Source organism: Aedes albopictus, chromosome 3 (assembly GCF_035046485.1).
Source record: "Aedes albopictus strain Foshan chromosome 3, AalbF5, whole genome shotgun sequence".
NCBI classification, from domain to species: Eukaryota; Metazoa; Arthropoda; class Insecta; order Diptera; family Culicidae; genus Aedes; species Aedes albopictus.
In genome coordinates, this window is record NC_085138.1 from 5,338,626 (window position 1) to 5,351,821 (window position 13,196).

Consider the following 13,196-nt stretch of genomic DNA (forward strand, 5'->3'; position numbering starts at 1 on the left):
CTTCGTACAGTGAACATTCAAACGGTTGTTTGCTTTTCGTTATCATTTGTGCTATTGATTTTTTTGGGTTGGAAAATATGTTTCTTTGATCTTTTGATTCAGTGTTTTATATTTTCACATTGGACATGGAGTTATGTTGTTTGTTCGATATTGAAAACCTCCAGCTTTTGTTCCTCGTAAATCTACATTGAAAATAATTTGGCAGAAACTTCAGAAGGAAATGAACAAATGTTTCACATAATTATATTGAGTTACATTAAATTTGAAAATAAACTTTCTCAAGTATATTCTTGCTCTAAGCCCTCTAAAAAAATGACAAAAAAAGAATAAAAAAACATCAAAAGTATGAACGAGGATAATGAAAACACAAAAACGTTCAAAACAATTAGAAAGTGCGCATAAATTCAGTATGAGTCATAACATAAGGTTGCTCGGGAACTTCGGATGAAAACTCGAGAAAAGCTCTCGGACTCTGGAAGAAATCATTTTTGGGAAATACCGGAAATAAATCTGAAAGCAACCCCACAGAAATCTCTCATAGAAAGTCTCGGAAAAAATCACAAAGAACTCCAAGACAAATCTAGAGAAAGTCTCTATAAGGAATCTTTGCAGGAATATCTGCAGTAGTCCATAGAAAACCTCAAGCAAATATTTCAGTAGAAGTTCTGGATGATCTCTTGGAAGATGCCACAAAAATCCGAGAAGAAACTATTGGAAAGCCCGAAAACACTGCAGGAGAAATACCAAAGGATGCTCTGAAACCATTTAAAAAGAAGCCCCGGAAGAAATCTCGCAATGGAGCAAACCTGGGAAATATCAGAAAATTCGGTAGACCTCGGTAGAACTTCAACGAGAAATTATATTAACCCATATCCGCCTAGTGTCCTATTTATTGAAGCGTTTATCTTGAGAATTACACAATATTCCGTCATACGACTCAGTCAAGAGATATAAATATGGCATTTCTCCTGGAATTCCTCTCCATATTCCACTCAGGATTCTGCCTGCGATCCCTCCAAGTATTCTTCTACGGATTCCTTTCACTTTGAACTCTTTCAGAGGTTCCTCCCAGCATTCCCAAAGAAATTCCTTACGAGATTGTTTCAAAGATTTCTTCAGAAATCTTTTAGGAATTCCTTCCGGAATAACCACCGGCTGCTCCCACGGATTCCATCCGGATTTTCTTCAATACAATATCTCTTGATTTCTATCAAGGATTCTTTCAGAAATTTCTTCCGGGAGTTCTTCAATTGTTTCCCCGGGGATTCTTTCAGATTTTTCGCCAGATTTTTTCCCGAAATTCTTCCCTCCAGGTGACATTTTTGAGTCAAATAATCTAGAAGAGGTTCTAAATACTGCCATAAAACCAAAATAAAAGGTATTAGGTTTTATGACGGTTTTCAAAACCTTTACAGGACTAATTGGTCATCAAAATGTTACTTGGGGCCGTGAATTACTTCTTTCTGAGATTTCTTCAGCGGTACTTCCAGGATTCTGGTAAGGATTCATTTCATTGATTTATCCCGGGACTTGTTTAAGGATTTGTTCCTGTTTTTTTTTACGGATTATTTCATAGATTCCATCAAGGATTCCTCCCGGGGTTCTTTCATTGATTCCTCCCTAATTCAAGCAGGGATATTCCCCCTTCGTTTGTTGAACTATGCTCTCAGCCCAGTCAATGAAAGACTTCCACTAGGTGGGATGAGCTTTGGGCTGTCTGATAATCTCTAACAATAGAGATTCGGGGCTCCCAACCTTGACAAATCGTGCTTCACGTCAAAAAGTGACGTTTGACTTCGTTTTAACTGGGCTATAGCCCACCTAACAGGCGCCCAGTTGAAACGAAACCCACCTAAACGTAGTCCAACGAACGAAGGTTGGATGTGACCTCAAAGTGTTCCTGAAATGATCCTTGATTTTTGTACTTGGAAGCTAGGCTCGTACCTTCCTACCTGGCTTCAATCTCGTAACACATCTCTTCAAAGTCATACCGGAAGTGGCGATGTACACTAGCGCCACGTGGTGGTGAATTTCTGAACTTTGTCCTTCGTGACCTGGAAGGACTCGTAGTCCTGAACAATAATGCCGAAGATTGTACCTTCCTATCTGACTTCAATTTCGTGATATATCTCTCCAAAGTCATACCGGAAGTAGCGATGTACACTAGCGCCTTGTGGTGGTGAAATTCGGAACTATTTTCTTCGTGACCTGGAAGTACTCGTAGTCCTGAACGACTTTGCCGAAGATCGTACCTTCCTATCTAGCTTCAATTTCGTGATATATTTCTTCAAAGTCATACCGGAAGTAGCGATGTACACTAGCGCTATGTGGTGGTGAAATTCGGAACTATGTTCCACGTGACCTGGAAGTACTCGTAGTCCTGAACAACGCTGCCCAAGATCGTACCTTCCTATTTGGCTTAAATTTCGTGATATATCTCTCCAAAGTCATAGTCTTTTAATGGATTTTTGCCGGCATTTTTTCCGGGATTCCGTCAGCGATGCTTCCCGAGATTTCTTTGCATCATCCTCCTTCAGGGATCCCTCGAAGGAATTTTCACTGGAGTTAGAATACTCTCGGGATTCCTTCATTAATTCCTACAGGAATCGCTTCATTGATTCCTCTCGTGATTATTTTATGAAATTCTTCAGAGATTCCTTCATGATTTCATATTTTTCGCCTTTCCATCAGGGATTCTTACTGGGAATTTCTCCCGGGATTCTCTCGTGGATCGTTCGCGAAATCACATCAGGAATTCCTCCAGGATTATGTTTGTTTATCGGGGATTTCTGCTGGAGTTACTTCGAGGATTCCTACAGAGTTTTTTTTCAGAGATCTCTACTGGGACTCTTGTGGGATTCCTCCGGGATGTTTCATAAATTCTCTAATGGATTTTACCCGTTGTTCCTTCATGAATTCCTTCTAGGATTCCTTCAGGAATCCCGCGCAGGATTCTTTCATTGAGTCCTCTGGAAATTCCTGTATTGATTTTTTCCGGGATTCCTTTGGAGGTTCCTCCCGGTATTCTTTGTTATTTTTTTTTTCAAATCCCGGGATACTTTCATTGACGACTCCAATGATCTCTCCAGGGATTCCTTTCGGTACTCTTTCCGGCATTCCTTCAGGGATTTCTCTACAGTTTTCTCCGGAGGTTTCTGCCGGGATGAAGTGGGATTCCTCCGATATATTCAAAGGGATTTCGTTTGAGATTGTTTCTGGGATTATTCAAAGAGTTTCCACGAATTCCTCCAAAGATTTCTTTCGTCGCTTCATGGGATTCTTTCATGACGACTCCATTGATCGCTCCCGGGATTCCGTCCAGCACTCTTTCCGGTATTCCTTCAGGGATTTCTCTAGAGTTTTCTCCAGGGATTTCTGCCGGGATGTGGGGTGATTCCTTCGGGATATTCATAGGGATTACGTTTGAAATTGTTTTTGGGATAATTCAAAGAGTTTTCATGAATTTCTCCAAGGATTTCTTCCGTTGTTCCTTCATGGATTCCTTCCCTCGCAGGATTCTTCCATTGAGTCCTCTGGAAATTCCTGTATTGATTTTTTCCGGTATTCCTTTGGAGGTTCCTTCCGGTATTCTTTGTTATTCTTTTGAAAATTTTCCCGGGATTCTTTCATTGCGAATTTAATCGATCTCTCTCAGGATTCCTTCCGGTACTCCTTCAGGAATTCCTCTAGAGTTTTCTCCAGAGATTTCTGCCGGGATGTAGTGGGATGCCTCCGGGATATTCCTAGGGGTTTTTTTTTTTGAGAATGTTTCTGGGATTATTCAGATATTTTTTCATGAATGTCCTCTGGGAAACTCCAGAATTGATTCCTTGTGGGATTTCTTCAGAAATTCCTCCCACGCTTTCTTCAAAAATTTCTCTCTCTTCTAAGATTTTTTCAAGGATTCTTTCTGATATTCCTTTAGAATTCTTTTAAGGACCCTTAAGTTTTTCTCAGTGATTACTCCACTATTCCATCATGGATTGCTCCTGGGTTCGTTCAGGAGGGATTTGTGTCAATTCCTCTGAGATTCTTTCATGAATTCCTTCCGGCAATCGATCTGAGATTCCTACAAAATATTTTTTTTTCCGAGATTCCGAAAGGGATTTCTCCTGTGATTACTTTCGATATTGCTCCTAGGATTTCTCTCAGAATTTTTCGTGAGACCAGATTCCTACAGATAATTTTCCCGGGATTCCTACGAAAATTATCAGATGTTGAGGACCTATTTTGAAGAATTTCTCGGAACTGTACCATAGACTTCTATTTATTCGTGAAATTATGTTTATTTTATTGGATTTGAAGACTTGCATTGTGAGGCACATTTGCGTTTACAGGTTAAGGAAGAATCCTAAATAAAAGTTAAACGAAAATCCCTAAAGGAGTTTCGGAAGTATTTCTGAATAGATTTCCAAGCAAATTCCCAAACGAATTGCTGAGGTAAATGCAAATCCCTTGAGGCCACAAGTTTTCTACAGAGTTCGCTAGTATACATTGAAACTCCCAGGATTATACCGATTCCGTCTGTTTTTAACCGAAAATCCATCATAATGTCTAGATTTCCGTTAAATTTTTGAATTTTAATCGGAATCTTAAAATTACTACACCACCAGCTACAACTGGAGAAAACTTGTAGGGAATGGTACACAAATTACGTAACGCTAAAATCGGCAATTTCAGACTCCCCCCCTCCCCCTTGTAACGCTTTTTGTATGAAAACTCAGAATATTTTGTATGGCTCGTAACGCTAAGCTAGACTCCCCCCCTCCCCCTATACTATAGCGTTACGTAATTTGTGTACGATGCCTAGTACATACTTATTCTATTCATACCGAACACGCTGTTTGCAGTATGTTCGAAAGTTGTAGTGTAGTGAATTCAATGTATGAACTTTTTATATCATATACCGTCTACCCCCGTTGGTTTGAACGAACCTCATGCAAACCAACGGGGTTCATTTATTAATTTGAACTTCTAGTAACCCTGTGGGCACCGAAAACACACTGATGGTAACCCTTTTTGCTGTTTTGTTTTGGTTCTGCGTTCCGTTTCACCCCGTTCCATGAGCAGAATGAAGTTTGAACGATGTACAGATTAGAGGGGGTCATATTAAAAAGTGTTCAGATTAGATGAGGTCAAACCAACGGGGGTAGACGGTATATGATCAAAAATGTAGTTAACTCCAATTTAAAACTGTTTTTTTCCTTCAGTTTTCGTTAAAAATCGTTGGGATCTTCAATTGCTACGATTGGTCTCCTTACATATTATCCGACGTCTCCGAAAGACATAAACGTCTTGCCATTTTGCTGCCAAAAAAGAAAACAAAACGGGGCGATAACATTTCTGCGGATCGCAGCAAGCCGCGCGCGTGAATTGTTGTGTTTCCAAAATTCTGTCACGTTTTTCTCGGTTACATGTTCGGCGGAAATGTGATTGCAGCTGGTGGTGCTACGCCATCCGGCAGTTTTTCCAGTTTGAAAGTGGAAAAGTGAATAATGCAAGAGGCATCATGGGTTTTAGTGCTAATTTTCTAAATCGTTTCACGCGGTTTTGTGCCACGTTTGGTACGGTGTGTCCACGCATCCTTGCTCCCCCGTAGAGTTAACTGTTCAAAACTCGGAAGTGTTTTGAAGAATCAAATTTTGCGTTAATATAACGTAGTAGGGCTAGGCCGCTCTGATGCTTGTATCATATCTTTGATGAGGTGTAAGCCTCAATATTGACAAGAAAGGTAATTGGACGTGATCTAACCCGATTTCTTTCCAGAATGCTTTCTCGTACTGGCTGTGTTTGTATTAGATTAGATTTCTTGGGCTGGATTTAGGTTTCTGGAATACACGTAAAAACTAAACAGCCTTCAAAGAATCCTAGTTGAAATACATTCTAACAATACCCCAAAACAATTTTATCAAAAATTAGAATGATAGTGTTTGACTAAGAACATTATGGTTAGATTGAGAATATATATGAAAGCTGAACATTTTCAATACCAATTCAAAGAAACAATATACCATAGAAATTGTCCTGAACCACTTTGAAGTCATCTTTCGATCATTCCCGGACAAATTACGACTTCCAGGATTTCAGCTTCTTGATGGACATCCGCTTGAACCGCGACATGGTCGACAGGATGTCGTGATCCTTGCCCTCGTCATCGCTGAGGGTTTCCCCTTCCGAATGCACTTCCCGTCGATTGCTGGACTTGGACGTGGCGTTGCTGCTACTGCTGGTACTCGAGAACGAAGTGTCCTTCTCCGAGTTGTATTTGTGCCGACCGCCGGAGGATCCGCCACTGCCCGATGCTCCGGATGCGGAATTTCGTGCGTGCTTCGGTTTTGTGCCCAGGGCTGCGGCGTCCGCCGAGCGACACTTGATTCGGGACGTCGTTGGATCGCTGAGCGCCACCTGGATCGGGGACTTTGAGGCCAACGAGTGCACCGACGTGGACGAAGATGACGATCCCCGGCTGATGCTGAAGCCTCGGCTGATTTTCTCGATCGGCAGTATGGTTTTACGGATCGTTGAAGGCGTCAGTTGACTTCGCTCGTGAATGACGAATCGTCCGATCGATTTCCAATTCGCTTGCGTTGTATAGACATTTTCGTCATCTAACAGAATTCGCTGCATTGTGTCATTGCTTTTGTTGCTATAGTTCAATTCTTCCACTAGCACAAAGTTGTTGGGGTTATCAAGGCGACGCGCTTTCAAAAGAGATTGAGCTAGAACATCTTGAGCAGTAGATTTGATTGGTACTCGAAGAATTGCGTACGGTATGTCATGCGACACGTTGAAGACACAGACAAGGAAATTGTCCACGTTTTCTAGGGCTAATGGGTCATCGACCGCAGCTCCGGGAATTGGTTCTCCGGTTGTATCGTCATTTGCCGTTGCGGTTGCTATCGATGCTCGTCTAGCATCTGCTGTTCGACGAATTGAAGTCACCCATGCTCGACTGCTAGGGTCGTTACCTATCCGCTTCAATATAAACCTACCATCACCTTTCCAGCTAGCCTGCGCTTGCAACGGTTTCTCCACCATATCCAGCACTCTCTGCGTAGGCGGATATCGCTTATCTTTCTTCTCCCATCCCGTATATACTTCCTCTATCAATATGTAGTTGGTAATGTCGGTTCTCGGTTTGCGCATTTTCTGCAACACCATCATGAGAACGTCTTTCGTTGTGCATTCTTGAGTAATTTTGAGAATCGTAAAAGGATTGTTAGGTACCGCGTCGTAAATAGTACAAAAGAACGTTTTACGCTTCAATAAAGGAACTTTACTTTCCAACATGGGCTCGGTATCTTCAAGCTGTTCTTTCCTATTCGCCGTCCGTAGCTGCTGAAGATACTGTTCGTCAATCTCCCCGTACGATCTATCCAAGCCTTCCTCCTCCACTCGGGTATAAACAAATAACGATGCCATATTCAAGGGCTGATTGATGGGAGATCGCAACCGAACATGCCTATAGCCAGGCCTAAAGCATTTCAGAGATATCACGCGTTGTGCTACAACTACTGATTCCGATTCGTAAACGGTAAATTTCAGGAACGCCAGGTCGTGGAACATGATTTTGAAGAAGAAGGTTTCGTTCCAAACTGGATTGAACAAATTGTGCTTCACCGGTTTCGTTCGTCGTCTTCCGCAGTCGATGGGAATTCCTAGGAGTTCTATTTCCACGTGAATCACACTGCCACTCGTAACATGGTTCAGGTATTGGCCGGATACCACGTTGATCACAAGCTGCGTCACATGCAACCCATCAAACTCCTTCTCCAACGGATTGAACCTCCTATACATCAGATGTGACCTATTCCACAGTACATCCGGTTTGCGAACATAGCCACAACTATTGTTCTCCTCAAACATGGCCTTATTGATATGCATCGGCATGTCTTCCGTTTGGTAGTTCAGAGCAACCATTTGAAATCCAAACGACCAGAAGAACACCGGATTGAAATTGGACGAGTCAATTCTCAATCCCCCAGGGTACGTTCTCATCAGTTGGGTTTCCGTGTGGGCAATCAATCCCAGAGGATCCTTCCTGCAAAGCTTCTTGGCGCTAGCCTCGTTCAACGACGAACATTGATAACAGGGATGATTGGCATTCGGCATGGTTCGTGTTCGCGCCGGAGTTGGCAGAACACCCTCGCTTCCGCTGATACTCGACGTATCGTAGCTGAGCGAAAGATTATCCGACAAATGACCAGACGATGGAAGGCTTAGTGTGTCTCCCGAGCTGTTCTTCAAGATGCTTCCAACGGTTACCACGCTTCCGCTGGTTTTCAGCGGCTGTCTCGGATTGGCACGCATTGAGTTGTGCGGACTGTACGGATTCAGCCCGCGGTATTTTATTGCTTGGATGTAGATCACCAGATCCGAAAGCTCGCGGGCGATTTGGTTGCTGCGCTTCCGGGATCGATCGTCGGCCTGGTGGTGCTGTTGCTGTGGTTGGATAAGCTGCGCGTGCTGCTGTTGCTGCTCGATGCGTTGCCTCGTCGGTGTAGAAACATTTGCGTGGGACACACTATGTCTAGTCTTATCATCTATTGATCCCCAGTTTATATGATATGTTTTTTCTGCAAGTAGAAGAGAAAGAGAAGATGTATCAAACGTCTATTGTACTGGATTTCCAAGGCCACACCTATGGCAGAGGACTATTTTATTTCTTTTAAGCATTACTGAATCAATAAAGAATGGGTGGGTATATTTCAAATATTATTTTCTGTCTATTCTAGAATTTGTCACTATATTTGTGATTCCTCCGCTTCGAAACATTCACAAAAGTTGAGAGCACAAGTAACATTCTGATAACCAATTAGTCTTGTAGAAGTTTCGATAACCGTAATAAAACCTCATTTCTTTTATTTTAGTTTTATGATGGTTTCAAGAACCTCTTCAAGTCTTTTTGACTGACAAATGTTTCTTGGGAGTGCCTTAAGAAATTTCGCAATGAGTTGCATTTTGAATTATTTCAAAAGTTTTTTTTTGCGAATAACTCCCAGAGTTCAACGGAAATTCCTTCAAGTTCAGGTTCAGGAGTTTCTCCAACAATTCATTAGGAAAAGTCTTCAGTATTTTTTTTGTAAAATTTCTGCAGGAGTTTTTTAGGCTTTTTGCAAAAGTTTCTTTGGGAGTTTCTCCACACTCCATATGTCCAAAGTGAAGTATTATGAAAAGTGAATGTACGTCAAAGTTTATTCGCTTGAACCGTATTTTTGGACCTCTAGATTCAGTATATGTGCGATTTAAAATAATCCATCTTGGGTTTTTTTCCCATACATTTTTATATGGGATGAAATTAACCTTAAAATGACTTTTTTCGCCATTTGTATGGTAAAATAGGAAAAAAATCAAACAAATCGAAAAACCCAAGATGAAATATTTTAAACCGCACAGATTCTGAAACTAGAGGTCCAAACCTATGATTCTATGGAATAACATTTGAGGTACATTCGATATTCATAATACTTCCCTTTGGACATAGCGTGCTCCAGTAGTTTCTTCAACAATTACTCCAGAATTTCCATTGAACATCCCCCAAATGTTTATCTGGGAATTCCTCCAAGAATTCTATCAGAAATACCTCCGGGAGCTCCATCGGAAATACGTCTAGAAATTCATCTTGGTGTTTTTATTTTATTTTATTTTATTTGTCGTCAATCATGAGTAGAGTGTTCCATCGGGAGTTTCTCCAGAAGTTCCTTCGCGAATTCTACCAGGAATTTCATCAAAATTTTCTGAAACTGATTCTTACGCAAATTAATTTCCCTCAAATAATTAACCTTGTGTTCTTACATCTTTTTTCAAATGTTTCTTCGGGAATTTATCCAGTAGTTTCTTCAACAACTAGGGGATCTTACGTATTTTCGGCAGTTTTGTTCTCTTCGTCATGGGGGGTTTTTCGAAACCTGATGAACTCAGAGTTGGCCATAAATCTTTCCCAACCAAGCTGAGTTATATGCCCAAATTTCAGGCAATTTTGCCCACAAAAATCCCATATGACGAAGAGAACAAACCTGCCGATAATACCCTTCATCACCGTATTTCAGAAGTTTCAAAAAAAAATCCACATCGAGGATTTCTCCCCGAAATCCATCGGGAACACTTCAGTAGTTCCTACGGGAATTCTTCAAGATGTTTCTTTGAGAATTCACACTCCAACAGTTTTTTTTTTCAAAAATATTTTTAGAAATTCTCTCTAGAATTTCTGCAGGAGTTTCTTCAATAATTAGGTACACTCCCGTTCAAAAGTTTGGGATCACCCCCTCAAAAACATGTTATTTTTTTAGGCCCATATCTCCGCCAATTTGCGTCCGATTTCAAAACCCTAGGTTTCATTCAAAAGATAATAAGTCAAAGAAACTTTAAACATGATTTAAGAGAAACTTTTTCAAAAAAATTTGTATGTAAAATTAACCCAAAGTTGCCATTTTTTTTAAATAAATATAAACTTACGGCAGTGTCGCTGGAAGTTGGGTCGACCAAATTTTGAGATGAGAGCGGTAATATGACCCATTTTCTATTAGCTTTCAACTGCTTTTTACAGAACTTAGCTAAAAAATCTAGAAAAAAAGTTATTAAGTAAATTAATCCTTGATGTCATCGACCAAAAGTTTGGGGTCACCCCTCAATATGATGCATCGGCCAAAAGTTTGGGGTCACTTTCGTAAAACATGGAAAAGTGATTTGGTGATATCTTCGTCATCTATAGTTCAATTTTAATTATTTTTGGCTCATTTCAAAGATAATTAACTAAATTTACGTTTGATGTCTTCAACTTAACGTATTTAACGATTTTTGTATATAAAAATGTTATGTAAAGTTAGCACATTTTACCACGCTTCAAAAAATGAGGCAACTTTACGTTAAGTTTTAGTATGTAAATTTCAACAAATATGTGTGGTTCAATGTCTATGCAGTAAGTATCATTCATTTTGTTTCAAACAAGCCAAGAAGAATTAAAATTGAATGAAAGATGACAAAGATATCAACAAATCACTTTTCCATGTTTTACGATAGTGACCCCAAACTTTTGGCCGATACAGCATTTTGAGGGGTGACCCCAAACTTTTGGTCGAAAAAATCAAGGATTAATTTACTTAATAACTTTTTTTTCTAGATTTTTTAGCCACGTTCTGTAAAAAGCAGTTGAAAGCTAAAAGAAAATGGGTTATATTAATATTTACCGCTCTCAATTTGGTCGACCCAACTTCCAGCGACACTGCCGTAAGTTTATATTCATTTTTTAGAAAATTTGGCAACTTTGGGTTAAGTTTACATACAAATTTTTTTGAAAAAGTTTCTTTTAAGTCATGTTCAAAGTTTCTTTGACTTATTATCTTTTTAATGAAATCTAGGGTTTTGAAATCGGACGCAATTTTGCGGAGATATGGGCCTAAAAAAATGACATGTTTTTGAGGGGGTGACCCCAAACTTTTGAACGGGAGTGTACTTCATAATTTTCTTGGAAAATCCATCAAGAATTTTGTTCGGGAATTCCTCCAGGAGTTCCATCGGTAATTCCTTCAGAAGTTCCGTCGGTAATTTCTTCAAGGATTCCATCGGGAATTCTTTTAGTAGTTCCAACAAGTTCCATTGGGAATTCATTCAGCAGTTTTTTCGAGAATTTTGCCAAGGGTTCGTTCAACAATTGCTTTAGAATCTCCTTAAAAATTCCGCAGGAGTTCTTTGGGGGATTCCTGTAAAAGTTCCTTTGGAAATTTCTCCAGATGTTCCATTGAAATTTCCCCCAGGGGTTTCATCGGAAGTTTATCTAGTCTAGAAGTTCCTTCGGGAATTTATTTAAGAGTTCATTTGTGAGTTATCCCATAAGTTTCATAAGAGATTCCCTCGGAGATTCCTGCAGGAAATACATCCTCCAGGATGACATGTTGTTTTTTTTTTTTTCAAAATTTGTTTCGACTATTTATTTTTACTGGGTTTCACAGGGAGGTTTCTTCAGCAGTTCTTGTTGGAACTTTTTCAGAAGTTTCTTCGAGAATATCCGCATGAGTTCTTTCGGAAATTTCTTCAGAAGTTTCCTTAAGAATTTCTCGAGGAGTTCCTTCAACTATTACTCCACAAGTTTTATTAACAATCACCCTGGTGTTGCTTCGAAGAATCCTTCAACAGTTCTTTTGGGAATCTTACCAGGAGTTCTTACGAAACATTTTTCAGGAGTTTCGTCAAGAATTTACACAAGAGTTCCTCCCAGTTTTTTTTTTCTAATTATTCGTATATGATTTCTTTCGTTAATTTCCAGGAGCTACATTGGAAATTTCTGCCGAAGTCCCATTGGGCCTGTCTTCAAAAATTCTACTAGAACTTTTATTGACGACTTTCCCAAGAAGCTCATGTATGATTCTTCCAGCAATTTCCAATTTCTCCAAGAGTTTTACCGATAATTCCTCTAGCATTTCCTTCATTGATTCCTCCAGTAATCTTTTAAAAAACACTTCTGAAATCCATTGGAAAGTCCTGCAAGTGTTTCATAAGCAATTATTACAGAAAGGTAGTTATGAATTTCCCAAGGCATTGCACTTCGAATACCTTTCTTTTAGAATTTCTACAGGAATTCCAATGGGATTTTCTCAAGGATTTATATTGGCAATTCTTCGAAGAATCTCATTGGAATTTTCTCTACGAGTCCCTTCGGGAATTCCAGGAGTCTATTAGGAATCTCCTCATGAGTTCCGTTGGGCAATTCTCCAGGAGTCCCATTGGCAGTTCCTCCGTATTGGATATTCATCCTGGAGTTCCAGTGAGCATTAGCGATTCCTTCAGGAAATTTATTGAAAATTCCTCCAGGACTTCCATCAGGAATACCCCCAAGAGTTGGATTGGGAATTCCTCCAGGAGATAAATCGACAATTGCTCTTGAACTTCCTCGGGAATTCCCCCAGGCGTTCTATTGAGAATTCCTCCAAGAGTTCCTGCGAATATCTCTCCAGGATTTCCAAAGGGAATCGCTTCAAGTATTTCAATTGTAATTCATCCAGTAACTTAATTGAAAATGTCTTCGTGAGTTCCATTGGGAATTTCTCTAGGAATTTTATTGCGAACTGTTGCAGAAATTTTTGGAGTTCCTTTAAACATTTCTGCTAAAAATTTTATCGAGAATTCCCCCAGAAAATGCTTCAGGAGCTCTGTCGGTAATTCTCCAATGAGTTCCTTCGGGAACTCCTGATTCGATGAGC

At 40.0% G+C, this 13,196-nt stretch overlaps 1 protein-coding gene across 8 annotated transcripts in view; it reads right to left on the reverse strand.

The window, feature by feature from the left end:
* Positions 1-4,774: 4,774 nt before the first annotated feature.
* The window catches only part of LOC109414157 (1-phosphatidylinositol 4,5-bisphosphate phosphodiesterase epsilon-1), a 106,619-nt gene continuing 98,197 nt past the window's right edge, over positions 4,775-13,196 (reverse strand). For all 8 annotated transcript variants that reach the window (XM_062860426.1, XM_062860423.1, XM_062860424.1 and 5 more), the window contains exon 16: positions 4,775-8,576. In XM_062860426.1, coding sequence (XP_062716410.1) covers positions 6,067-8,576 — 2,510 coding nt within the window. In that variant the 3' untranslated portion in view covers positions 4,775-6,066. The remainder of the gene's footprint in view (positions 8,577-13,196) is intronic.